We start from the raw sequence: 27,742 nt of genomic DNA, 5'->3' as shown, positions 1-27,742 counted from the left end.
TTAGAGTGGTTCTTATTACCCACTATAAAAGGCAAGACTTCAAAATTACTTGTAATTCATATAAAATAAATTTCTAATACTTGGGCTGTTAAAATGGTAAGACAGCTAACACATTTCTTTTTTTTTTCTTTTTTTTTGGGGGTGGGGTTGGGTGTGTGAGGCAATTGGGGTTAAGTGACTTGCCCAGGGTCACACAGCTAGTAAGTGTTAAGTGTCTGAGGCCGGATTTGAACTCAGGTACTCCTGACTCCAGGGCTGGTGCTCTATCCACTGCGCCACCTAGCTGCCCCTAACACATTTTTAAAATGCTTAAGGATCCCCAGAGTTGTATTGGATCAAGAGAGCTAATGTATGTCAAGTGCTTTTTTTTTTAACCCTAGAAACCCTACATAAATGTCAGTTAATACTCTTTTGTAAGGGAGCATAATCATACACTTATCCCTTACTCTTTTTGGAGTTAAACCCTCAGAAAGTTATACCTGAGTTGAAGCATGTGAAAAAGCTGAGTAAAGTACTAGAGGAAGTTTTGTGAAGGATGAGAAAGAGTTGGTGAATTATGGGTGTGAGCAGGGGTGTGATGAGGAGAAAATGGTAATGACCTCCTGAGTCTTGGCAACCTGTGTGGACCTGTATGACAGCATAGCTGTGGCCTGAGAGTCCAGTGAAATGGGTATGGGAAGATGCAGATGTGTTTAGATTATCTGACTTTGACCATGTGGTTCCTATACCATGAGTTCAGGATGACTTGGACTGTCTGCTCAGTAGCCAGTGGGTTTCAACCTTAGTACTAAGTGGCTGTTCTAAGATCTCCATGATAGAAGACAAGGAGAAAAGATGGTCTTCATCTTCCCAGTATGATTTTGCCAATATAACTGAATAACCCAGGGAATTAGTGAGGTATCCAATACTTCCATCTATAAAATGATGATAATAATGACACCTACTTCCCAGGGTGGCTATGAGGATAAATTGAGATGATACTTGTAAAGTGCTTTGCAAACCTTATAATCCTATATAAATACTAGCTACTTCAACATGAAATACAAAGGTTATCTGGTGATATGAAATGCTTGCATGATGTACCTGGATGATCTTACTGTTCTTGGAAAAATACAGAAAGAACAAAAAGAAAGACTACTAATGGTAACAAAAAGAAAGACTACAGATGAGCTGGAGGATGCTGGTCTGAAGCTGTCAGTCAACAGCAACCACTGCTTCAGGGAATCTACTAGGTGTGTGGCTTTTCATGTAGGGTCTGAACAGTGAGGGGGTACACAGACCCCAAAAGATGGGAGTTTGTTTACCAGGCCATAGTTTAAAGAAGTTATTATAGTAAAAGATTTTTCTAGGGTTTGGTGGCTACTATTAGATAACTTGGTTCCAAAGGTTTGTCATGCCAGGGTGGGAGTAGGGATAAGCTCCCACTCTCTATAAAATGCTCCAGTGGTGTGCATCTCAAATAGCCTCTGACAACCGAAGCCCAACTCCTGGCCTTCTCATGACGGAACTGTTTCCGCTAACAGGAGAAGGGGTGAAGGCGAGTCACTGGTGCCTTAAAACCAGTCGCTTCGGGCAGGTGGAGCTCATTAGCCTCAGCAGGCAACGCACCTAGGGGATGGAACCCTGATTTTAAACCTTCACTGCCTTGCGGCTATACCCATATATGGGAAAGGCTTTGGGAGTTAACCCAAGGAAAAATCAGGAGTCAGAGTCCCTTAGGCAGTTGGATGTTGGACATCACATCCCTCTGGCAACTCCTGCAGCGGCACTGGTGCCAAACTGTATTGGCTCTGCCTCTCCCTTGGATCCACCAATGTCGCGGAGAGGGAAAACCTGCTGCAAGGCCAACAGCTTATTTTCCATATTGATCTGCCCAGGCCAGCGCCCTGGAGAGGATACTCCAGCAACTGCTCATAGGGTAGATACAACCATGGGATGCAGCAGTTACCGGTTATAAGTCACTCACGAGCTGTGGCTCCCATATCAGACTGCACAGCCACACTGTGGCCTGTGGCTCTTCAAGGTGCTGATCCATGGTCGTCCGTGACTGGTGGAGGCCTGCTACTACTAGATAACTACAAAGAGTTATGCTATCAAGTCTCCCAATGATTTTACTTGTAGGAAAAGCATAAAAAGGAACAACCAGGCTTGAATTTTCTAGCACCACTTGGAGAGCACGAAGACAAGAAATGTAAACAGATTTGGTCATCTGCCTCACATACATACAGGTGTTGGCTTCTGTAGCTCTAAGTAAGTCACTGTTCCTCATCACTTTGCCGTGTGACCCTGTGCAAGTCACTTAATTCTCTGGGCTTGAATTTCCTCAACTATAAAATGAGGGAACTGTATCTGATAACCTTATTATCATAGAGGAACCAGGAGTGGTTTTATACCAATAGAGCAGTGTTCATCAAAAGCTTTTACATTGGCTAATACAGAACTTACTTATACTGAGAGTTGTGACCCCTTAAAGAAACTGAAGTTCTTGACATTTGACTGGAGCATCTTACGGAGTTTGACCTGACAACACTCCATGGAATTATATTTTAATAAGAATTAAGTTGGAGCTAATCTGAGTTGTTACTCTATATAGCTATATATAGTAGGTGATCATATGCATTTCCAGCCTAAAATGTGAATACTCATTGGAGACTGTGTGAAAAAACACAGACATTGTCTACAGAGGGCTGGAGTCAAATACCTAAAAGATCTACTAGTAGTCAAGAATAAATATAACATCTGTGAAAGATGGAGTGGACTTCTTTATCTGGTAAATAAGAAGAAATAATACCTGTTCACCTCTATCCAGTACACTGGATGTCAGAATCAAAGAATGCCCTCCTTAGAAGAAGGATGGCTTTATACCAATTTTATACCAATAAGGGTGTGAAACCAACAAGATACAATTGAATAGAATTAAATGTAAAACACCAATGTAGGTTAAAAAGGCCAATTATACAAATGCTGAAGAGGAAAGCCTTCGACAGTGGTTCAACTAAAAAATATATAACAAAGGAGTGAGAGCTGACTATGTCACAGCTTAACAAGTCAACAGGTTAACAACAGTATGATATGGCTGTCAAAAAAAAAAAAAAGGAATTTTTGCCACTAACTGTTCTGGTCTTACTTCACATTGTATATTCTCCTTCACATATAGCAAAACTAAATTACTTTGTATAAGTTATTTAATTTCTGTTTGCCTCAGTTTGCTTCAACTGTAAAATGGGGATCATAATAGCAATTACCTCTCAGGGAGGTCCATCCATTATATTATTGGGAGAATAAAATGAGATCATATTTATAAAGCACTTAGCAGAGCGCTTAGCACATAGAAGTGCTTAATAAATGCTTGTGACCTTCTCCTTCCCACCCATTTAAGCTCTATGCTTTTCCAAGTCTGTGCTTTGATTTGACATTGTTCTCTATGGTGGTGATCCTCTTTTCCCTCTTTTGTGTCCTCTCTTTTCCCCTAAAGAAAAGCAGCAAAGAAGTACATATAGAAAACTGACCTCTTGTCAGGAAGAGCTGGGTTGAAGTCCCACATCTAACAAACATGTCCTGGCCTTGTGATCCTGGGCAAGCCCCTTAACTGCTTAGTGCCCCAGGCAACTCTCCTAAGATTTTCAATTTCAAAGCAGGCTTTGATTTGCACTGGTAGTGGGAATTCCCTCAATAAGAGTTCCTTACACCAATAAAAGCACAGGTTCAGACCAGACTAGACCTTTAAAGTTCAGATATAAGATGTCTTTCCACAAAGGATTTGTCAGTTTCCTCAATCATTAATGATATTCCCTTCTCCTGAGACTGAATTTACAAAATATTTCTGTATTATTATTATTTACATAGATATTATCTCTTCCCCAGTAGACTATAGTCTCTGTGTCTGTAGCTATCCTGCTATTAGGCACAGAGTAGATGTTTAAGAAATTCTAGCTGAATGAATAAAGGGATACTTCACTAAAAGATGTAGTTTAACAAACAAACAAGAAAAAGATTAAGTTATAGTCTTACTATATACAAGAGTATCCTTTGAACTTCATCTGAAGTATTTAGATGAGTTCAATTTCAGGGAAGGATATTTTAAAGCAGTGGATTTGACAGACTGTAGGGTGTCTGGGGGTAGGTGACCAGGATGGTTCAGGGTGAGGAAACTGTGGCAGATATAGAATGACTGAAGGACTTGGAGATGTTCAGTCTGAAGAATGGATTTTGTAAACATTTGAGTTTTCAAAAACTGGAATGGGATGCCTTATGACATATTGAATTCCTTACCACTGAAGGGTTGGGTTGTAAGCCAAAACTGGATGATCACCTTCCAGGGATACTAGAGAAGAGATTCTTGCACTGAGTGATGTGTTACACTAGATGACTTCTAAGTCCCCTTACAAATCTGAGACTAAATGATTCAATGACACATAAAATTGAGGGAGGAAGCTTGCTTAGTACGGTGGAAAGAGCACTAAGGGGGGTGGCTAGGTGGCGCAGTGGATAAAGCACCAGCCCTGGATTCAGGAGTACCTGAGTTCAAATCTGGCCTCAGATACTTGACTATCTGTGTGACCCTGGGCAAGTCACTTAACCCCCATTGCCCTGCAAAAAACCCCAAACAACAACAACAACAACAACAACAACAACAACAACAAAAAAAACAATAAAAAAAAAGTAAGGTCTAGGTCATAGAATCTGATGCAGGTGAAGTAAACAGAATCAGGAAAATAACATGTACAATGACAACAATAATGTAAATGAAAAATACTAAAATAAAGTTGCATATTAAAAAAAAAAAAGAAAGAGCACTAAGTCTGGAGTTGGAGGATCTGGGTTCAAGCCTACCCTCTGACCCTTTACTGCCTTGGTGACCGTGGACAAGTCACTTAATTTCATTGATCCTTAACATTCTCTTCGATAAAAGAACTAGATAATTGTAGTAAATGGATGGTTTCTGAGGATCCTTTCATCTTTAGATCTAAGGTCCTATGAATGAAATTACATAGAACATATACTTAAAAGAGATTTATAGTGAACTAGAGCAAGAATTCTTAATTTTTTCTGTCATAGACCCCCCTTTGGCAATCTGGTAAAACCTATAGACTACTTCTCAGAAGAGTGTTTTTAAATGCATAAAATAAAATATATAGGATTATAAAGGAAACTAGTTATATTGAAATAGTATGTATTCATCCATCTATACATTCATCCATTGTCTATCCTTTGTTCTCAAAGAGGACCATGACATCAGGGTGATGTCATGACTTGCAGTGAATTGGATTTAAGTGAGGAAGGGCTGTGCAAGGTCACCAACCTCACTTTCTCCTCTAGAGCCATCTGGGTCCAGTGGCAAGATATACATCAGGATGACTGTAGATGACTCTGGATATTTAAGACAATTGGGATTAAGTGACTTGCCCAGGGTCATACAAGTGTATGACGTAAAATTTGAAATCAGGTCCTCTTAACTCTAGGACCGGTGTTCTATCCACTGTGCCACCCAGATGCCTCTATCTATCTATCTACCTAAGAAAAACCAAGTACATGGACCCCAGGTTAAGAATCAATACACCAGACAATCAAGGATTTGTTGTGAATAGTCTAACACCAATGAGCTGTTCTCATTAATGATATTTCCTTCTAGAATTATTGTGAAAGAACAATAAGTATGAAAAAGACTACTTATTATCTTTTTCCTTTAAGTTAAAAACAAAACCCGGCTTCTTTCAACCAATCTAACCAAATCTTACACTATGTTCAAGGTTGAACTCAAATCCATTTCCTTGAAGCCTTCTAGATTATATCATATATGTTGTTGAGTCATTTCAGTCATTATGACCCCATTTTGGGGCTTTCTGGTGAAGATACTAGTGTTTTGCCATTTCCTTTTCTAGCTCATTTTACAGATGAGGAAACTGAGGCCAACAGGGTTAAATGACTTTTCCAGGGTCACATGGCTAGTAAGTGTCTGAGGCTAGATTTGAACTCATGAAGATGATTCTTCCTGATTTCAGGTAGTAAACCTTAACCCCTAGTGCAGAGATTTCTTGGACATGCAGCAGTTCTATGGTGAGGCTCTATTTGGGAAGTTCAGAAGATGTGAATTGGGCCACCCTAGGGAAATGAGGCATAAACACATATACATGGTTCTGCAGGGAGCAAAGCTGCGGCAATAGAGAGAGAGAGACAACATTCTGTAAGACGTGTTAAAACCCAGACTAATTGAGGCTGAGGATGAATGTTAAGGACAAGAAGGACATTTATAGCTATAATGGGGCAAAAGAAAAGAGAAGAATGCTATTCATGCTGGATGGTGTGATAAGAACGAGGTCAAGTAATTAGAAACAGACATGATTTCACAGAGAACTGGAAGAATTGGCAGATGTAATTGCTGAATTGTCAGTTATTTCCAAAAGATCATGGAAAATAGGAGAGGTGCTACAGGACTGGAAGAGGGCAAATGTCTACATTTTCAAAAAAAGGGAAGAGAATTAGTTTGTAAATTACAGACTCGTGAGCTTGACTTCAATTACAGATTATAACCAAGAGCCAAGTCAGTTCATCAAGAACAGGTCATGCCAGACTAACCTCATTTACGTTTCTGACAGGGTTTCTTGAATGGCGGATCAATGTAATACCATAAAATTGGCCTAGATTTTAGCTCCATATTTGATAATTCACCAATTAATCAAGAAGAATTTATTAAGCACCTACCATGTGCCAAGTGCTATGGTAGGCACTGGAAATACAAAGACAAAAGCAACACTCCACGCCCTCAAAGGAATCCCCATTCTAATGGGGAGACAACATATACATTTATAGGACAGTACCAAACAATATAGACAATACAGGGTGACAACTGAAAAAATGTCATTAGATTTAATAAGAAATCATTAGTAATAGTTTTAGTTGAATGATGATTTTAGAAGCCAGATTGTAAAGGACTTAGAAGAGGGTAAAAAGAGAAGTGGAGCTATTGAGTTTAGACAAATTTTTAAAGGAGTTTGAGAAAAGGATAGGGGATGACAGCTAGCAGGTATGGTAGGATCTTGTGTAGGGTTTGTTTGTTTTTTAATGAGAGGGAAGATTTGAGTATTTGTAAATAGTAGGGAAGGATTATGGGGGAGAGAGGGAAAGGGAGGTGACTAAGGGGAGGGAGGAGAGAAAGAGAGAGATAGAAACAGAGACGCAGAGAAACAGAGAAAAAGAATGAATATGACAGTAAGGGCGATCTACTAGAAAAGACAGGCAGCAATAAGATTAAGCATATATATACAGGCAGATGGCTTTGGTAGAAGGGTCACCTCTTCATCAGAGAATGGAGTAAAGGGGAAAATAGTAGGAAATGATGACAGAGGACTGTGAATTGAGGAGAAGATGGAGAACAGGAAGCTATGACAAACAGCTTCATTTTTCACACTACATTATGAAGAAAAGTCCTAAGAAATATGTGAAGGTCCTGAAGACAGAAGTTTGTGGTTAGTGGAATAGACTATCGATCCTGGAGGAGTAAAAGATTGATTTTGCTCAAGTGAAAGCCTTGTTAGGATTAGATATCACATTTGTAATGGATACAGTCAGCCTGGTTGGGTGACTTTCTCCAGCTCTTTTCAGCAGCAGGTGAGTAGGAATGGAGGGCACGGATGATGAAAGTGATCCAAGGCTGCAGTGTGGAATGGTCTAAGTGGCAACAAGACAAGGGAGTGAGAGATTCAAGAACAGAGGATTGTGTTCTGTTGAACTAAGGGGTTGAAACCAAATAGTGAATGTAACCTGGGTAGGGGTGAGGACCTGAGGAAGTGCTAAGGTGTAGATGGATTAGAAATCATGATGAATAACAAAGAACGGGAGAGATGGAATGATAAGATTTTATTAGATAAAGGAATTTTAGAACTCTTGACCTTCAAAGTGTTATATGTATGGGCAATGGCAAGATCAAGGGTGTGACTATCCCTGTATGTAGGAAGCTGAGGTGGAATGAAGGAATAGGTCATGGATGGTTGAGAAGCTAAGGAACAAGGCAGATGGTGTAGAGACTATAAATATGTAAGTTGAAGTCCCCCACTATAAGGTCTGGAACTGTTCTGATCAGATTTTGAATTGCAATTGTCACTCACAGAAAAGGCAGGTTTTGGAAGAGAGTGATTAGTGATATGTCTTCCATGAAAGGCTTAGACAAAGCACAAGCATAAAATTTACTCAATTCTCTGCTTCATGGAACAAATTTCTTCATGGAAACTAAGAATTCATAACTTCCTGGTTCCCACAATTGAACCTTAAACAGTTATAATCAGTTAATTTCTACAAGTAAAGAAAATTATTCCACTGGCAGGGTACAAGTACAAGAACTTAATAGGGAATGCAGTGGGTCAATTTGTACTATAATATATTTGTTATTTTAGAAATACACAAATATGTATATGAGTATAAATAATTATATGTACATAGAATTATATTGTACAACAAAAAGTTTCCTTTACACAACATTAATACAAAAAGAAATTCAAGGAAGCATTCTTGTTAAAGTCCCTTACCTGGACGCATACTGCTCTATTCTGGAATGTGTATCATCCTGAAATAGCTGAGGGGATTGAGAGGGGCTGCAAAGAAAAAAATGACATCATGTTACATGTTCGGATATAGGCGAATTACATTAACAGAAATGTTAGATCAATTAAAGTAATAAATTTGCCATGCAAAGAGACCACTAGGATTGTTATCCAGGGATGTAGTGTTATTTATGCCAAGAGTTTAGTAATTACCACATGCTAATAAAATAATCTGAGCATTAGCCTTCTGCATATAAGGTCTATATATACTCACTCATATTGCTCTGGCCACATACTGATGAGTGTGATAGGACTGTAAGGAGGGGAAAGGGGGGAAAAAAAACCACAAATACTTTAATGCAATTCCAAACAACTAGCAATAAAAGAAAGGCTTCTTAATCTTGCCCCACCCATACACCTAGATTCAGTCAGGTCCCAAATAAGAAAATCAAAATAAACAGAAGCCAGAGTATAGCCACAGAAGAAAGAAACATACTTAAATATTCTTATTTAAAGGAATAAAATGTCTTACAATCTATCACTGAGAAAGAAATTTCAAAGTAAACTAAAACAAAATTTTATAATACATGCTGGGACGAGATACTGTTTCTGCTCCTTTTTCTGTTGTTGTTGGTTTTTTTTTGGGGGGGGGGAGACAGGGCTATGAGGGTTAAGTGACTTGCCCAGGGTCACACAGCTAGTAATGTCTGAGGCTGGATTTGAACGCAGGTCCTCCCGACTCCAGGGTCAGTGCTTTATCCACTGTGCCACCTAGTTGCCCCCATCTGTTTTTGTTTTGTAAAACAGATGAGTAAATTTAGAAATCTGAGGGTTATCTTCCTGGTCTTCTTATGCCTCACTCCCCTCCATATACTCTGTAATCCAGTAACACCAGCCTCCTTGCTATTCTTTGTATAAGATGATCAGACTCCCTACTTTGGACATTTTCAAAGGCTGTCCTCCATGACTGGAGTGCTCTCCCTTCTCTCCGCCTCCTGGTCAGCAGACGTCCCACCTTCCAAAAGAAGCATTTCTCAATCTCCATTAATGCTAGTGCCTTCCTTCCATTGATTATTTCAGATTTATCCTGTCTATATCCTGTTTGTAAACACAGTTGTTGGTATGTTGGCTCCCCATTAAACAGTGAGTTCCCTGAAAGCAGAGACAGTCTTTTGTCTTTCTTTGTACCCACAGCATTTAGTACAGTGCCAGGCTTAATAAATACTTGTTGACTGATTATCCCCAAGCATAATGCAGCATATGAATGGGACTTTACATCCATTCATTTCTTTCTAATTTCTACATTTCCTAAAATATGTTCTATAAAAGCTTATCCTTCTGCAAATTATCTCAACCCTCATTTACTAGGCATCTCTAAGGGATCTTTGGTGGTCAAAACATTTTAAAAGTCACTGACATATTTATCATTCTGTTCATCTCCAGGCCAACACCTTGATAAAGATTTAGATTTCAAGACAAGAAAACAGTGATGAGAGAAACTGGGGGAGACATGTATGAAGTAAGCAGAACCAAGCTAAAACAGTGTGCACAATGAATGGTGTCAAGAATGTTAACCAACCCAAACTTCACTCAGGTCAATGGAATGACCAGTCTTGACTCTGGAGGGCCTACAATTAAACACATCTTTTTCATCTGAGGAAAGAGATCACGGACTTAAGTATGTGCATTTCTGGATAAGATCAATATGTCAAGGTTTGCTTTGCTTAACAAGTCTTCCTCCTGGGAACCTCCATTTAAGGAAGAAGCCATATCAGCAATGCTCATTCCTAACCTGGTTGAGTCCTTAACTCTCCAGACTATTTTTCTACCTTTCTCTTTCCCTTTTCTTCAATTCCTTTTAAAATATGTTATCTTCTACCTCCCCTCCTTAGAATGTAAGTTCTTTGAGGGGAGGAGCTGGCTTTCTTTTGTTTTGCTTGTATTTATACTCCCAGTGTTTAGCACAGTGCCTGGTAGATAGTAAATGCTTAATAAATTATCTATTTGTCTATCTATTCTATCTATCTATTTATATGCCTATGTATCGATTTTGTTATAACGGAGCATTGTGGGGATGAGGGTTGGCAGAGGGGAATAGAATTGGGAAACGACAGTGATGAGAACATAATAAAAATAATGAAAAAACAAAATCAGAAACAAATAACAACAACAACAAACAGAAACAAGATTCCACAGGCTCAAAATATTTGAAAATCTCAATTAACCAAATTCAAACTCTAGTTTTGAATGTAAGTGCAACTATAAAACATGTAAAAATTATCTGTCTGCTGAACTAAACTTAAAACATCTTTTTTTTTTTAAACTTAAAACATCTTAACAAAAACTCCTATGGGTTGAAAAAAAAAAATCCAAGAAAAAGAAGCCTTTGAATTATTTCAGCAACACCTAATGTTCCCATTTCTATTATACATTCAGCTACAAAAGAAACTTAATTATTTCATATTATTATGGAACTTGTGTATAGCAAGAAGTTACAAAGAACAGACTTTCTTATTCAAATTAGGAACTGTAAATTAATTCTCTTTGCATCTATTTTCAGAAAAGATATTTTCATATGCTCTCTATTGGTAAATCTTAATACCTCCAAGACACTTGCTTATTCATAAAATCAGTACAACAACACATAATATAAAACTGCTTAATGTTAAACAACAGTCATCTGCAATCTTTTTTTTTAACTATTAAAAAAATTGGGTATAAAGGTAGCATGTAGTTTTGTCTTTTTTCTTTTCTTTTCTTTTTTGGGTGAGGCAATTGGGGTTAAGTAACTTGCCCAGGGTCACACAGCTAGTAAGTGTCAAGGGTCTGAGGCTGGATTTGAACTCAGGTCCTCCTGAACCCAGGGCTGGTACTCTATCCACTGTGCCATATAGCTGTCCCATAGCATGTGGTTTTGTAAACAGTTTCCTATGCACAATACTTTGGGGCTCTGTGATTTAAAATATACTTTCCATAAATAGAAATTTCATGAGAAAATATGTCTCAAATTCAAATGCACTAGGGGAATTTCTCACAAGTTTTTATGATTAAAAAACTATATTTTTTGATCTTAATGGAAATGGGAAAGGCTTTGTGAGGCTGCTTGACTGGTTCTTATGAAGTTAATTCAACTGGCACAAAGAATAACTCCCTGAACTCAGCTAGGAATGGCGGAGACAGGCAGCTGAATGGAAAAATGTTCACAGCTCTCCATATATTTGGGCAAATTTATAAGAAAGGAAAACAAAATTTTAAAACATTTTCATCCAACCTTTAAGTACTATTGGAAAAAAAAATTAAGTTAAAGAGGCCAGAGGCTAAAGATGTCAACAATATTATAACATATTGACATTTGGTTCAGGGGAAGGAAAAAACAAACCAAAGTTAAATCCTTTTTGTATAAGAAAGTATGGCTTATGTACTTATTAGAACAAGTTAAATAATAAAACATGTTACCACATATCTAGAGTGACTAAGTGAAGGAAGTATTCTTGCTAATGGAATATCCCATTTTCCATACATAAACTGCTAATTTTTAAACGATTCAAATGTAATAAAATGCATTTAATACAATTATTCTGTGAATTATTTAATTATTTCATAATTCATAAAATAAACTTTTGGCTACTGTAAGTCTTCAGGGTACTCATTATAAACACTGATTCTCTTCATGTCATAATGCAGACAGCATGAAAAATAGGGTTGACTCTGTACTGACCCAAAGCAAATCACTATAAGTTGTTTTATTTTAATAAATCTTTGGCAGCTTTTAAACTTTCCTTTTACCTCTATCTCATTAATGTGATGGAAAGACTATACCAAAAATTTCCAGTGATTTGAGTTCTGTACCTGTTACTGATTTATTATTATAAATACTGATTAATGATAACTAAAATAATAATGATGCTCTTCTGGACTATTGCCTCATTAAATTATTTTCAGGGCCCACTGACAAAAGTGATTTAATTCTTTTGCACATACCTGTCAAAGGGATCCTTAGGGCACATATCATTAAGCCAACTTGCTGGTGAGGCAAGTGAGGCAGTTAAGTAATTATCCAAATCCAAGTTGGAAAGTGACAGTCCTTCTAGGATCCCTATTTCTCAATGCCTAGGCTAGTTGTGGTATTAAGAATTTCAATCTACTTGAGTACCTCACCATGTGGCCTAAGCTAGTTATTTTCTTTTTTAAAAAAATATTGAAACCAGCTTTGAGACTAAATTGGCCCAGGAGACTTTAAGGCATTGGCCCTCAACTTCAATTCCTGGTCAGCTGAGGACAAAAATCACAAGAAGCTTCTCCCTTTCTCTTTGATAGCCACACAGAGTCATGGGAGTCGCCTTCATTTGTAATCAACTTAAGCATCTTGACTGAATATCCTTGTTTAATAGCCTTTCTCAGCTGTGGATGATTAAATCTTTTTGTTAACTGTTAGATCTTTCCTGACTTCTTTTAAGTCTCAGATAAAATAACAACCTTTCAAGGAACCTTTCCTGGTCCCATAAGATGCTAATGTTTTCTCTTTAAGATTACCAACAATTTACTTTGCATCAAATCTCATGTGTACATAATTGTTTGCCTATTGTCTCCTTCTCTTAATATATGAAGTACATGAAGGCAGGCAGTATCTTTTTTGTTTGTTTGTTTTTGCTTTTATTGGTATTCCTAGCATTTAGAATAGGATCTAAGGGGGCAGCTAGGTGGCACAGTGGATAGAGCACTGGCTCTGGATTTGGGAGGACCTGAGTTCAAATCCAGCATCAGACACTTAACACTTAATAGCTGTGTGACCCTGGGCAAGTCACTTAACCCCAATTGCCTCACCCAAAAAAAAAAAAAAAAGTAGAATAGGATCTAGCACTTAGCTTAATAAATGTTTGTTAACTGAAAGAATTTCATTTCATTCTAATATAGAACTTACACTACCAGCAGAATATAGCCTAGTTAAGATTTAATCTCATCACCAATGCTCTTAAAAAAAGATTTTTATTGATGTCCATTTAAAAAATATCACTATAGTTTTCCCCAATTATCTTGCCTCTCCTATTTCCCAGAGAATTTCATATAATAAAGTGTATGATTTAAAGCCAAAAAAAGGAAGAGGGGGAAAAAAATCAGTATAATTGATTCATGAACCCCCCAAACCCTCTGAAAATATGTGCCATGTGCAACACTAGTGATCTTCCCACCTCTGCCAAGGGGTGTGTGGGATTGGGGTCTCTTTACATATCTCTTCTTTCAAGCTATGCTTGTTTTTAAAAATTTTACAAAACTAGCTTGTAAAATTTTTTTGGTAGTTGTTCTTTCCTTTCACATTGTTGTAGTCACTGTGTATATTGTTTTCTTGGCTCTGCTTACCATCATTTTTTCCCCCTATAATTGCACACATGACAAATCATTCTTCTTCTGAGATGAAAATAACCATAAAGAATCATGGTCTAGAAAGTAACTCGTGCTACACGCCATAGTCTCCTGGCCACCTTGAGAGTGGAGGTGAAAGTATGTGTTTATTATTAAAGGTATTTAGGGAAATCAGTTGTACTTTCTCAGGAGTCAGTAAATGTCTTTCTAAAGTAAATAGAAATTTCTTGTTTATCCCGTGTAATTTTTAGAGCTCAATTTCCCTTGATCTAACTTTGGGGAAAATGAAAAACAAGTGGACAGCATTCTCTTCTGGCTTATCCATTTTCATTTATTTAGAAAGACAAAGTCTGCCTAAATGGCTATGAAATTCAATAAATAAATCTTAGCATGGGTTTCCCTTTCTTTATTTTGGCAACTGCTCTTAAAAAAAAAAAATCCCAGTAACCAATTCCACTTTCCAACACAATCATGTATAATTACTGGCCACTAAATGATAGGTTGTCACATGGTGCAAATAGAAAAAGCCACAATAAGGCCCATTAGAATGTCTAATCTGCTGTATAAATAACCACAAAACAAGTTACCAGTTCCCCAAACCCCTCTTTCTCCCCAGGCACTCCACCTTGATAAGGGTAAAATAAATGAGATACTATCCACCCACATAAATGGTTACTCACTCTATGAGAGTGAAAAAGTGGATGCCAGGCCTTATGAACTTTAGCAATATGACTTCTATTAGGATGATGAGTTTATTCTAGGCACTAAAATATACCGCCTTACTGTAGTTAGTACTTATGTCTTTTGTTTCTAATTAGGTTTTGCAGAACCCAGTCTAGCTCTATTTGTTTTTTTCCTTGTATAAACATCAGCTGGTCAATGTGCGAGTGATATGAGGCATAATCACCATTACCACCTCCCCCCTCCAAAAAAACCCCCCCAAAAAACCACACAACAAAAATTACTCAGAATAGCAAAGATGATCTTTGTCATTCTGCATGCTTCTTCAGTCACCTCTGGGGTAGCAAGTTAACAAGGAATGATATAACTAATAACAACATTACATTGGACACAAGAAAGCAAATCATGATACAAATGCCCCAAATGATCAAATCCACCCTGACAAATCAGGTGAGGAATGTGAGGTATTGGGGGCACAAATGTTAATAACTTTTTCAAATTGACCTTGTGTCTGCCTCAGACCTATCAAATTTTCCTTGTAAATGGGATAATGCTTCACAGGATCATAGATTTGGAGTAAGAAGGGACTTCAGAGGTCATGTACCTTCTTATTTTACAGATAAGGAAACTGATGTCCTGATTGGTTTTGTGGCTTTCAAAAGGTCTCTACATAGTAAAAGAGCCATATTTGAAGCAAGGTACTCTGACTCTCAACCCAGTGCTCTTTCTATTATTTAAAAAGACAAATGAGATAGGATATTAACCGAGGAAAATCTCTTACACATAACAGAGAGAATGATGCATCAGACATGAAAATAAACAAGTGAAATCATATATAGAAATGAGAGGCAGACAGATATAGCCACACAGGTGTCTAAATATGTAAAAGGACACCCCCCCCAAAAAAAAAGGTGATAGCAGTGCCCTTCTTTTACTTGTGATTTTAAAAAAAATAGGTAATTTCCTTGAATAAATTTTAGTTGTGGGGAAACTCTTAGTTCACTGAAATTGGTTCATTAAAAAGAAGGTAAGAAGTTAAGCATGGTGGTGTTAAATTAAGCATACGCCTGCACCCCATGCTGGGGTGACCCTAACTACTGTGTAGGTTGAGAATGGGAGATCTCATAAGCTCAGGTGTTACGCAGCAGTGGGCTATGTAGACAGGTGTCCACACTAACTTGAGCATTAATATGGTGAGCCTCCAGAAGCAGAGGGGCTACCAGATTCTCTAAGGAGGGGCAAACTGCCCATGGTTTATAACAGAGGAGATAAAAACTCTCATGCCTTTAGGTAGATGAGTCAGACTCATGAGTGGACAGGGCAAGATAAGGAGACTCAGTATTAAAAACAAGTTAAAAAACAGGGGGGCAGCTAGGTGGTGCAGTGGATTAAGCACTGGCCTTGGATTCAGGAGTACCCAAGTTCAAATCTGGCCTTAGACACTTGACACTAACTAGCTGTGTGACCCTGAGCAAGTCACTTAACCCCCATTGCCCCACCAAAAAAACCCAAAACAAACAAAACAAAACAAAACAAGTTAAAAAACAAAGCAATATAGAAGATGATTCAGGAAAGCATATCTCTTATTTAGGCAGCTCTGTTTCATTTAAGGGAGGAGTTCTCAACCTGGGGTCCATGAACTTGTTTTTAAAATGTCTGATATAACTGTATTTCAATATATTTGTTTTTGTTTGTAATCCTCGGTATTTTATTCTCTGCATTTAAAAACAATACTCTGGGGGCAGCTAGGTGGCACAGTGGATAGAGCACAGGCCCTGGAGTCAGGAGTACCTGAGTTCAAATCTAGCCTCAGACACTTAACACTTACTAGCTGTGTGACCCTGGGCAAGTCACTTAACCCCAGTTGCCTCACTAAAACAAAACAAAACAAAAACCAGTACTCTGAAAAGGGATCCATATAAAAGGTTAAAGACCTCTAATTCAAGGTTATTTTAAATTACTACTATTAGTAAATGTACATATATTTATATGTTGTAAAACAAAGGTAAGAGATACTTTACATTATGTAAATAGTTCTCTAGCTAGACAGAAAGGCAAATAAAATAATAACAGATTTAAATAGCATTCAAAGGGTTTGCAAAGTGCTTTGAATAGAACATGTCACATTTGATCCACATAATAACCCTCTGAGGTAGGTACCACAAACCTTATTGTCCCTACTTTACAGATCAGGAATCTGAGGATGAGAGAGTTTAAGTGACGTGCATAGTGACCTCATACTTGCTGGTTTATTAATTCATCTCTTCTAGAGGCAGCTAGATGGTTCAGTGAATAGAATGCTCGGCCTGGAGTCAGAAAGACCAAAATTTAAATCTGGTCTCAGATATTTGCTAGCTGTGTGACCCTGGGCAAATCACTTAAATTTCTTCTGCCTCGGTGAACTATAAAAGGTGGCTAACAGCACCTACCTCATAGGGTTGTTGCCAGGATCAAAGGGGATAACACATATAAAGCATTTAGCACAGTTCTTGGCAAATAGGAGGCGTTTAATAAATGCTTGTTTCCTTCCTTCCCTCTTCTGACTTCAAGTTCAATAATTTCTCTACTGACAGTAGGTTCTTTTAAAAAAAAAATTCTGGTTATTTACCTAAAGTGAAATAAATTCATCATTTAGAAAATCACTGCTGTCTACAGCCTGTATACATCACATGAAAATAAATCAAACCAAAGTGTTCTATGATTCCATTTGAATGATACTTGGCCTGTTTTTTTTTTTTTGTTTTTAATGTGACGTACCCTGGTTATAGACCCAGTGATTTCCCAAACTGATTTTAACGTCTATGAGAAATTATCCATGAGGTACATTGGAATCTTGCATTTGTACTAGATGATTTACACCTTTCATTGGCAAAACAGAATTAGCTGTAAGTTTCTGAAAGCAAAAAACCTTACTTCATTCAAGGCATTCCAATTATTTCTTACTATAGCCTTTTCCTGGGAAATGATAGAAAAGAGAGCCTTTCATTCACTTTAAATGAAACATCTAAATTGTAGAAATGCTTCGCCTCAGTCATTTGACAGATTCTTCATTCTCTCACCAGAACTGTTTCCTTCTACACCATCACCAACTCCAATGATTCCTCTTAATGAAAAAGAATGTTTTCCAAATATTGCAAGCAGAGGTTTAGGTACCTCTGTAGGTATATATTTACCTTGATTTTTGTTTAAGAGTTATTCATTTTATTCTCTAATGGATGAGTTATTCATCCTATTCTCTTTAGTTCTATAATGCAACTTTTGGGAATGTACTTTAATCCTAGGCATTTCTTCTAATTTTCTAAATACAAGCTGTGGTCATTTATTTTCCAAATTATCTTCTGCATTTTTATTTTGTAAAGAGGTTTTGTCCATTAGGATGCTAACTTGAAGCAGTATTTCTTTAGGCTATATAATACAAAATTCATGTTACTATTTTGAATATTATTTCTTTCTGGTCCCCAATTATAATCTTTGGAAAAAGGATTAATCCAGTCTGTTAGTCTATTCTCATGTAATGTTCTACTCCTTTATTCTTTCAGTGGTTACAGATTCGAGAAGACCAAAAAGTTTTAGATATAATTGGAAATTTTGTGACCTTTAATAAATTTTACAGCTGATCAAAAAGGGCACATAGTTAATAAGATGCAAAACATACAACAGAAGCTATAAATTTATCAACATAATTGAAAAACATATGAAAAGAATGGACAATGATGTAAAGTAAAAATTCACTTGTAACTGGAAGAATAGAAGACCAGCCAGGAAAAGATGGAAAAATAAACATATTTTATGAGTCTGAGGCAAATATACAAGACTAAACCTACATTTTGAGCTGTTGTTTTTAAAAGCAAATGGCAAAAAAAAAAAAAATCCACAAATAATGATTTTATACGTTTTACTGAAAAAAAAATTCTAATTAAAGTTATTTGTACTTAATTTTCTTTTGTATCCCCACTGTAAAGAAAAACACTAAACAAAAGTTTGAGTTAAAGTTCTAGAAAAAATGGAAACTTACGTTTCTAAGTTGTCACCTTCAAGAACTGTCTGCACGGGCAGGTAGCCAAGGCGGGGGTGTTTAGCAAAGTACTTCTTTGACCTGAACTTGTTTTTTAACACCTTTGTGAAATCTCGTACATCTTCTCCTGATGTTGTCTATGAGAGTAAATAAATCAAACATCTCTAATTAGATTTATAAAAGAGTTATTTATAATAACAAAAGAGGGAAGGAAGAAGAGAAAGGAACACTTTTGAGGGCAGATTAGTTTTGTAGTTATGTGGTTTTGAAATATAGTATAATTTCAGTTACAAAAGCATAGATCTAGAAGGTCTCAGAGACTATTACATATACTAGGTAATTGATGGGTTTCTTCTTTCTGCTCAGAAGTAAATGATCAATTGGAACTTTCTCTAAAGCTCTGTAATATGATATATATATATATATATATATATATATATATATATATATATATATATTTTGAGTATGAGTTATATTGTGAAGAACTCTCACTGTTTAATTTGATCACTGACAATGCTATGCTAAGAATTAGTGAAAATCCAGCAGTTCAACAGCTAAAGAAGTGAGTCCAGAGACAACCAGAGTCCAGACCAGAGTCCAGTTTTTCTGAATGACATCCCACCACTCCAAGAAGACAAGATCTCAAAGACTTTGAATGAACAGTTTCGTTTTGTCGTTTTTCTTTTTCCCTTCTGTTATTATATACACCATTTATAACATGTATTCTCTGCAGAGGCCCTCCCTCTGCAGCCCAGTGTCAAAGCGCCAGTTCATGAGGGACTGCCCCTCTGGAAAAAATTTCCTCTTTCTCTTTTTTCCTATATTGTTATTTACATATTATTTGTTAGCATGGGGTGTGTTTCATCAAGGAACACCCTGTTCCTAGAAGAAACAAAGGGGAGAATGTGTCAAGATAATGGAATGTGATAGATGAGATTTAGCAGATATTCAGGGGCCCACCTGGAGACTGGTTTAAACTGATTGAATTGGATAAGGTGACTGACTGCTGACTGGATTATTGGCTTATTTCCAGTTTACTGGATTGTAAGCACATCCGGCTGGTACTTAAGGGTACTTAGGAAGGTGATTATCCTCAGAAGCTAAGAACTTTGAACTTTACATTGAGACCACCTTCAGGTCTACTGAACCACTGAATTTGAATGACACTAGCCAATCAGCTTGAAGAACCTCCCATTTCTGGGAGGCAAACAGGAAGGAGGAAGCGGACACTGGCGAGAGAACTCAGCCTCTTTGGCTGCGAGACATTAGCATGGTGGCAGAGAACTTGAGAAACAGGAGATTAGGAATGTTAGGATTGCCAGGTTATAGGAAATCTGTTCTTAATCTTTCTCTTTCTTTTACTATCTTTCAATAAATCCTTAAAAAACCTAAACTCATTTATCAGTGATTTTAGTCAGTTTCCCCCCAAAACTGAGGGGACAGATTAGAACCCACATTTAGAATTTTAAATTACACAGCTATGATAATAGATCCAGGAACACCAAAATTAAAACAACAAAAACTGGTTGGTTTTGGAAGCTCTTGTTGCTGATCCTAGACATCTTTTTTTTTTTTTAAATCATTAAGATAAAACTTGACAATTACTGTTAAACAAGCTGAATCATAGGTCCTTTGGTAATTCATGAGCTAAAATATGTAGGCAACATCAGATAATAATAATGATAACATAATAATAGCAATAATTCTAACAATAACTGACATTGATATTTTATTTTATTGATTTCCCTCCTAGATGAACTCCTTTGGACTGAATTCCATCATGCCCACAGGATCCTCCTTCATCAGAAAACTCACTCGTCATCTTGTGGGACTGAATCAGTCCTGGTACTCATACATCCTCAGTACTCTAAATAGCTCCTCTCAAAGCCTCCATTTAAAGAGGGTTCCCAGACCAGCCATCACTTCATTTTCTACATGGCTGTATTTGGATTGGACTCCTTCATGCTCTCACACCAGGTACCTCTCTGTTCCTCCTTTACCCCTTTCAGCTTCCTTTTGTGTTTTGTCTTTACCATTAGATTGAAAGCTCCTTGAGGGCAGACCAGCTTTTTTTCCTTTTTCTAACCCCAGCATTTAACACAGTGCCAGGCACACAGTAGTATTAAAAATTTTCATTGGGGCAGCTAGGTGGAGCAGTGGATAAAGCACTGGTCTTGAATTCAGGAGGACCTGAGTTCAAATCCAGCCTGAGACACTTGACACTAGCTGTGTGACCCTGGGCAAGTCACTTAACCCTCATTGCCCTGGAAAAAAAAAAAAGAAAGAAAGAAAGAAAGAAAAAAGAAAAAAAAAGTTCATTGACTGACTGAAGCTTTCTAAGCACTTTAGATATGGTAGCTTATAATTGCACTACCTTATATAGGTATTATTCTCATTTTACAGATGGAGAAATAGCAAGAGTCAGAGATAGGTTCTTCCTAACTCAGGCTACTCTATGTTCTCCTCCCTGTTGCCACTTTCAAGGTAATGATATACTTTTGACAGTTTTGTATGGGTAAAGAGTGATGGAGGATGTAATGACTATCCTAGTAAGAGGGTTGAGGGCCAGGGTATAATCATTTTGTGATGAATGAGTTTAGTCTTTTGCTTTCCCAACTTACCTATGAGATGCTAGGGCAAGATGTTTAGCAATAACATTCATTGTGCTAAACTTAATTAGTCATTTAGTATTTTAAAAGGTGTGGATATCCAATTAGTCATTCTTTCTTTCCCTCCAATATCTCTCAACCGGGTCCCACTCTTTTCTATCCAAACTTTTATCACTTTTGAGAGTTTGAAATACTTAACAAATTTTATTAGTTTCTCATACAAGGTTAAAATAGGACACTTAAGGTTAGGAACTGGATTAGTGACTTCACTAAGAAAGGTAACTTCTACATCAGGAAACGTCTTTTGGTAATACAGGGTTTCTATACAACATAAAATATGAGAGTTGCCTAGACCAATGAGAGGTTAATTGGCTTATGCAGAGTCACGCAACCAACATGTGTCTGAAATAGGACTTGAAACAAGATTTTCTTGGCCCTGAGACCAGCTCTCTCTGCATGCTGCCTCTGAGCAGGCAAAATAGTATTCTCTCCTTTTGCATGTTTATCAATTATGGCCTTTTAAAAAGCCTGACAACTTGACTAAGACACTCACAAAGTCAGTGATAAAGCCTCTACTAGAAAATTCATATCTTCTGATTCCTTGTCCTGTATCTGATTCAATTCAATAAATATATTAAGCACTTTTATGTATAACGTACTTGAATGAGATAATCACTAGGGGTACAAATATGAAATAGTCTTGCCTTTAAAGAACCTTCTTTCTAAAGTAGGAAGAAGACAAATAAACACATAACTACATTCTAAGGAGGCTGAATAAGAGGCATTTTTGCTGTGGAAGAAGGACACAGGTCACTTGATGAAAAAAAGGAAACAAATGAGGAATTAGGAAACAGATTACAATCAGCAAAAAGCCTTACATAACAGAGATGGTATACTTCACTACAGACTGCTCTTGCTTTATGTAATTTAGATTATTCAAATTTGACTTTATATAAAGAAATTTGAAAGAAATCATCATTCTAAAAAAATTGATAAAGACAAAATGTTCCAAGAAGTGAGTAACAAAACTGTAAAATTAGCATGAAAAATGGAGCTAGAAGTGGCTGAGAGTGATGTGAAGGAACTGATGGAGTCTCAAGGAGAAGTGGTGCAAAGACTGCAGAAGAAGAAAGAGAAGAACCAAAAAGATTCACAATGAAACAGTTGCCAGAAGCATTTTGTTCATTTGAATGATTTTTTTTTCTTATATTGGAAAGATGGATCCAAATTCTTCAAGATTTTTAAAAGTTCAAAGACTAGTTGCAGATAATACTGCTTGCTGTCATCAGATATGGGGGGGGGGGGGAAGAAGAGCCACTATCTAAACATCTCTCAATAGCTTCATTAAAAAAAGTCATGCAGTCAATTACCAGCGATAAAGGCTAGGTGCAGTAGGTGGGGAAAGGGCAACACAATGCATACCTATGCTGACTTTACTAATCTGTCTTGTGCCTACTTTATCATTAACATTCTCTTTCGTTTCATAATTGTGTTTATTATCATGGTCCAATACTTAATATGCCTGCATTTTTTAGTATTTGTGTAAAGGTATTATTTTGCATGTGTCTTTGTTATATAGGCTAAGTGAAGTGGATGCATAGGGGCAAATTAGCATTACCTAAAAGTAACTTTACATAGAGTAACTGACATAAAGCAATAATTGTCTATATGCAAACATCTGTTGGAACTCTTTGTCAAAAGTAGAATAGTTAATAATTTCTCTACTTGTCTTAAAATAATTTCACCTTTTAAATGGCATAACCACCAACAAAGAGAAACCTTCTTACAGAGCTAAGCCTTAGTAGTAAGACTACTGATACCTAGGGAGGAAAAATGTCTACCTTGGAAAGAACTGACCCCTCCCTCTTTTGTTTTTGTTTTTGTTTTTTGCTGGGCAATGAGTGTTAAGTGACCTGCCCAGGGTCACACAGCTAGTAAGTGTCAAGTGCCTGGATTTGAACTCAGGTATTCCTGAATCCAGGGCTGGTGCTTTATCCACTGCGCCACCTAGCTGCCCCCGACCCCTCCCTCTTAAGAGTTTTGACAGTGGGGTAAAAAGCCATCGAATGACATCCACACTGAAATTTGGGAAAACAGATTTCAAAGGAATGAGGAGAAAGAGTTAATCTATGCCCATAAAGATAGGCTTACAGGAAAAGGGAGATGATTGTCCTGTTGTGCTATTCTGGGATCAGACTGTTGTATTAGGCAGTTTAGGAAGAAAATTGATAAGATGGAAAATTTCCAGAGTAGGGCAAATGGCATGGTGAGTCATTGCCATATATATGAGGTCACTTGAAGGAAATGGGGAACCTGGAGAAGACAAGGGGGCATAGGAGAGCTATCTTTAAGCATGTGAAGAACTTACACATGGAAGAATAAGACTTACAATGGAATAAGGGTTAGAAGTTTCAAAGAGGCAAATTTCAGCTTAAGTGCTAACAGCTGTCCAAAAGTGGAATGAACTTCCCTAGGAAGTGATGGCTTCCTTCTCGCTGGAGATTTTCAAGCAGGGGTTTGATCACTGCTTGTTGAGTGTATTGTCATTGTCATTCTTTTTCAGGCATAGGTAATATTCACAGCTACAGAGAATAGTTTAGGCACAAGTGAAAAGAGAGGGCTATGATGAACCTGATAACAGTATTTAAAAAAAACAAACCCAAAAACCAAATATGCCCCACCCATTAGAAAATGAAATATGGAAGAGGGAAAACACATTTAATTCATAAAGAACATGTAAAAAATTTAAGAACATATGAAAAGTCAACATCACATCACATTGTTGTCATTTATATCACAGTAAATACTCACAAAACGCAATCTCCCAAATCACAGCTTTTTTTCACTGTAACACTCATGGAGTAAAACATTATCTAAAATTAATTACTTGCACAATGCAACTGCTTTTGGTTTTTCACTAGAATGGCAAACTTCCAAAGTTGTAAACTTTAACGAGATCTTATTTACTTGAAAACCAAGAGAAAACAAACATTTAAAAAATAAATTGCATTTTTTTCAAAATATATGTATGTAGGTAATTTAACTTTTTGTAAGTTGATAATTATTAAAATGTGTACTTTTATCATAACAAATTCAAATTGTGCCTCAAAGTCACAAACTGTAACTTTATTCATAAAAGCTACATTAAAAAAAATATTTTATTTGGCAATGTTGTTGCTTTGCTTAAGAGAAAACTACATTCACACTGTTAAAGTGCAGAAGTGAATGCTTGCATACAGTTAGAAATATTCAGAAATTCTTTTTATGGCACAAGTCTTTAAGGCATTATACACATACAGTAAGAATTTCTTTAAAGTACTTTTTATGTTCTTTTCTTAATAATGTAATCAGAAGTTCTTTGGTTGACTATCTTCTATGGTTACCAATAACTGACAGAATTTTGTATACAATTATTTTTCTTTGAAATGCATTAATTTTATAATGAATACAAAAACAAAAATGATACCACTGAGAAAGAAAGGCTCCAGTAATTTGAATTGGCTTTCTCCATCTTGTTGAACCTACTCAGACTAGGTAGCTCCTTCCCAACTCTGAAATTCTGTGAGTTTTGTGATTCTCTGAGATAACATAGAAGGACATTCACACCGGAAAGATATTAAGAGGAATGGGATCCAGAAAAAGAGACAGAGAAAAAGGAGAAAGCTTTCAGATAAATAAGAAGAAATGCAAGAGAGTGAAGTATAACACACACCAAGGAGAGCATCTCTCGAAGGAAAGAGCTGGCAGCATTGTAAAACGCTTTAGGGAGACAGAGAATGAGTACAGAAAGAATCTGTAGCCAATTTTTTTTTTTAGCTAAAACAAGCAGGTTATTTACTTCAAAAAATACCATCTAAAGAAATATAAAGTTAGAATTAGGGGAATTTTTTTCTTTCTTTTTAAGTTCAGTCTTGGTTTCCAACAGAAAACATTAATTAAGAATCACATTCAGGGCAGCTAGGTGGCACAGTGGATAAAACACCGGCCCTGAATTCAGGAGGACCTGAGTTCAAATCTGGCCTCATACACTTAACAATTACTAGCTGTGTGACCCTGGGCAAGTCACTTAACCCCGATTGCCCCACAAAACCAAAAACAAAAACAAAAACAAACAAACAAACAAAAGAATCACATTCAACAACACCAAAAATTATACTCCTCCATTAAAATTTTATTTCAGTGTATGTCTTATTGTGGCAGACTTAGCCAAAAAAACTTAAGACTTGGCAAATTCTAGCAGGCTGAAAAGATCCATTAGGGGTCTTTGTTGTTTAGATCTAGTTTCTTTGGTCACAGAAATCCATGAAACCATCTAAGGAAGGCCCAGGGGTTATATATGTTGAGAATGGTGGTAGAACTGGAACAAAAAGTCACATAGCTGGAAGCTAGGTGGCGCAGTGGATAAAGCACTGGCCCTGGATTCAGGAGTACCTGAGTTCAAATCCAGCCTCAGACACTTGATACTTACTAGCTGTGTGACCCTGGGCAAGTCACTTAACCCCCATTGCCCCACCAAAAAAAAAAGGCGGGGGCAGCTAGGTGGTGCAGTGGATAGAGCACTGGCCCTGGATTCAGAAGAACCTGAGTTCAAATCCGGCCTCAGACACTTAACACTTACTAGCTATGTAACCCTAATTGCCTCACAAAAAACAAACAAAAAAAAAGTCACAGAGCTTTGGGTGTTCCAAAAGAACAATGTGGCACATGCAAATGTCATGTGAGTAGTACTCTCAAAACCACTCTTAGATAATCATTAATTAGGTACTTAATGTACTGAAAAATGATTAACTAAATAAGGCTTTCTAGACTGACCCAACAGTCAGTCAATATACATTTATTAAGAACTTATATGTGCCAGCTCTATGCTAAGCCCTGGCTATACAAAAAGAAGCAAAAGATAGTCCCAGCCCTCAAGGAGCCCACAATCTAATGAGGAAAATAAGCAAACAAAGGAGAAAGAGGAAATCATTAAAAGAAGGAAGGCATTAGAATTGTGGGATTGGGAAAGACTTTCTATAGAAAGAAGGGATTTTAGTTTGGGCTTGAAGGAAGAAGCTAGGCAAGCTAGGAGGGAGAGACATTTAAGTGATTGGAAATTTACAATTTTGGTTCATCTAACCCAGAGGTTAGCAACCTATGGACTGTATAATTATTGCAAAGGTTCTCCCCATTTACATCTGAATACATAAAGTAAACTCACCTTCTATATGAGTAATGTCTTCTCTACTTTTATTAATTTTCAAATATACAGTTATCACTGTGATTAATGAAATAAAATTAATTCAAAACTATCCCTGATGTCATAGTAGCTTTTTGTTATTGTGTATTTTCTCAATAAATGAATGTTAATTCTATAACTCTAATTTTTAAAAATCATTATTCTCATACCCTCACAATCTTTTTTGTTTTTGTGGGGCAATGAGGGTTAAGTGACTTGCCCAGGGTCACACAGCTAGTAAGCATCAAGTGTCTGAGGCCGGATTTGAACTCAGATCCTCCTGAATCCAGGGTCGGTGATTTATCTACTGCACCACCTAACTGCCCCCCATTCTCATATTCTAAAACATTGGTAGCTGCTGCCCTAACATGTCTCCATGTATGATGCCATCTAAATTTGTCATTCAGAATTGAGTATGTAATTTACACCTTTGCTTTTTGTCTATTGCCTAAATGCGTATAACTTATGTGATACATTTGTTTGCTTCCCTAAAAGTTATAAAAGGGTATACATTTACAAAATGTCTATCCAAATCTGGATTTCTCCTTAATTCTGATCTAACAGTTGGAAAATTTCATTGGTTTTGTATGTGCAACCTTGACATTTTTGAGGACATTTAGTCACACATTTTAATCACTGCTCCCTGGTCATTTTCCTTTAAACAGAGAAGCAGTCTCCCAAGTTATTGTAGTGCTACAGTAGCCGATAGACCTGGGTCCAGTTAGGGATGCTCTGGCCCTGAGAGGGACACTACGACCATGGAGAAATGCAGTTGATCAGCTTGTTGGGGTCAGTTAGAGATGACTCTTTCCTTGGAGAAGCAAAGTAGTTGATTTAGCAGGTAGTGGTTGGTCAAACAGATAATAAAGCCGGGCTCCTTGAATTGACAACATGAGCTTAGTTGGGAGCCAGTTGTGTTTGCTGTGTGATTAGGACCAGATAATGACAATCATCTCAAGTTAGAAACGTGGAATTTCTGTTACTCGTATATCCAAAGAGTTAACATCATCATTTTCAAACTGCTGTCACTTTTCAGTCTTAGGTCTCTATCTATCCCTACCCCTTTCTCACCTCTATAAAAGTGTGGTCTCCTCCTTTGTTTGGGGAGTTTGAAGTTAGACTTCTCCCAGCCATACCTCTATGGCTGTCTTGATTAAGGAACTTGCCCTAAACCTGTACCTCCCCAGGAGTTGAAGTCTAGGCTTCTTCTCCCAGCCATGCCTCTGTGTGCCAAATAATAAAAACTTTTCCTTAAATTTTGATTGGATTTCCTGGGCGAGTAATTCTTTGAAAGAGGAATATTTTTAAGAACCCATCTAGT

General features: G+C 37.1%; 1 protein-coding gene across 3 annotated transcripts in view; it reads right to left on the bottom strand.

Moving 5' to 3' along the window:
• The window catches only part of UTRN (utrophin), a 705,722-nt gene that overhangs the window by 28,332 nt on the left and 649,648 nt on the right, over positions 1–27,742 (bottom strand). For all 3 annotated transcript variants that reach the window (XM_044001726.1, XM_044001724.1, XM_044001725.1), the window contains 3 exons: positions 18,595–18,731; positions 8,812–8,850; positions 8,523–8,588 (listed from right to left, as the gene is read on the bottom strand). In XM_044001726.1, coding sequence (XP_043857661.1) covers positions 8,523–8,588; positions 8,812–8,850; positions 18,595–18,731 — 242 coding nt within the window. The remainder of the gene's footprint in view (positions 1–8,522; positions 8,589–8,811; positions 8,851–18,594; positions 18,732–27,742) is intronic.

This window comes from Dromiciops gliroides, chromosome 4 (genome assembly GCF_019393635.1).
Source record: "Dromiciops gliroides isolate mDroGli1 chromosome 4, mDroGli1.pri, whole genome shotgun sequence".
Classification (NCBI taxonomy): domain Eukaryota; kingdom Metazoa; phylum Chordata; class Mammalia; order Microbiotheria; family Microbiotheriidae; genus Dromiciops; species Dromiciops gliroides.
Note: the sequence above shows the minus strand (reverse complement) of the source record. Positions and strands in the feature narration are given on the sequence as shown.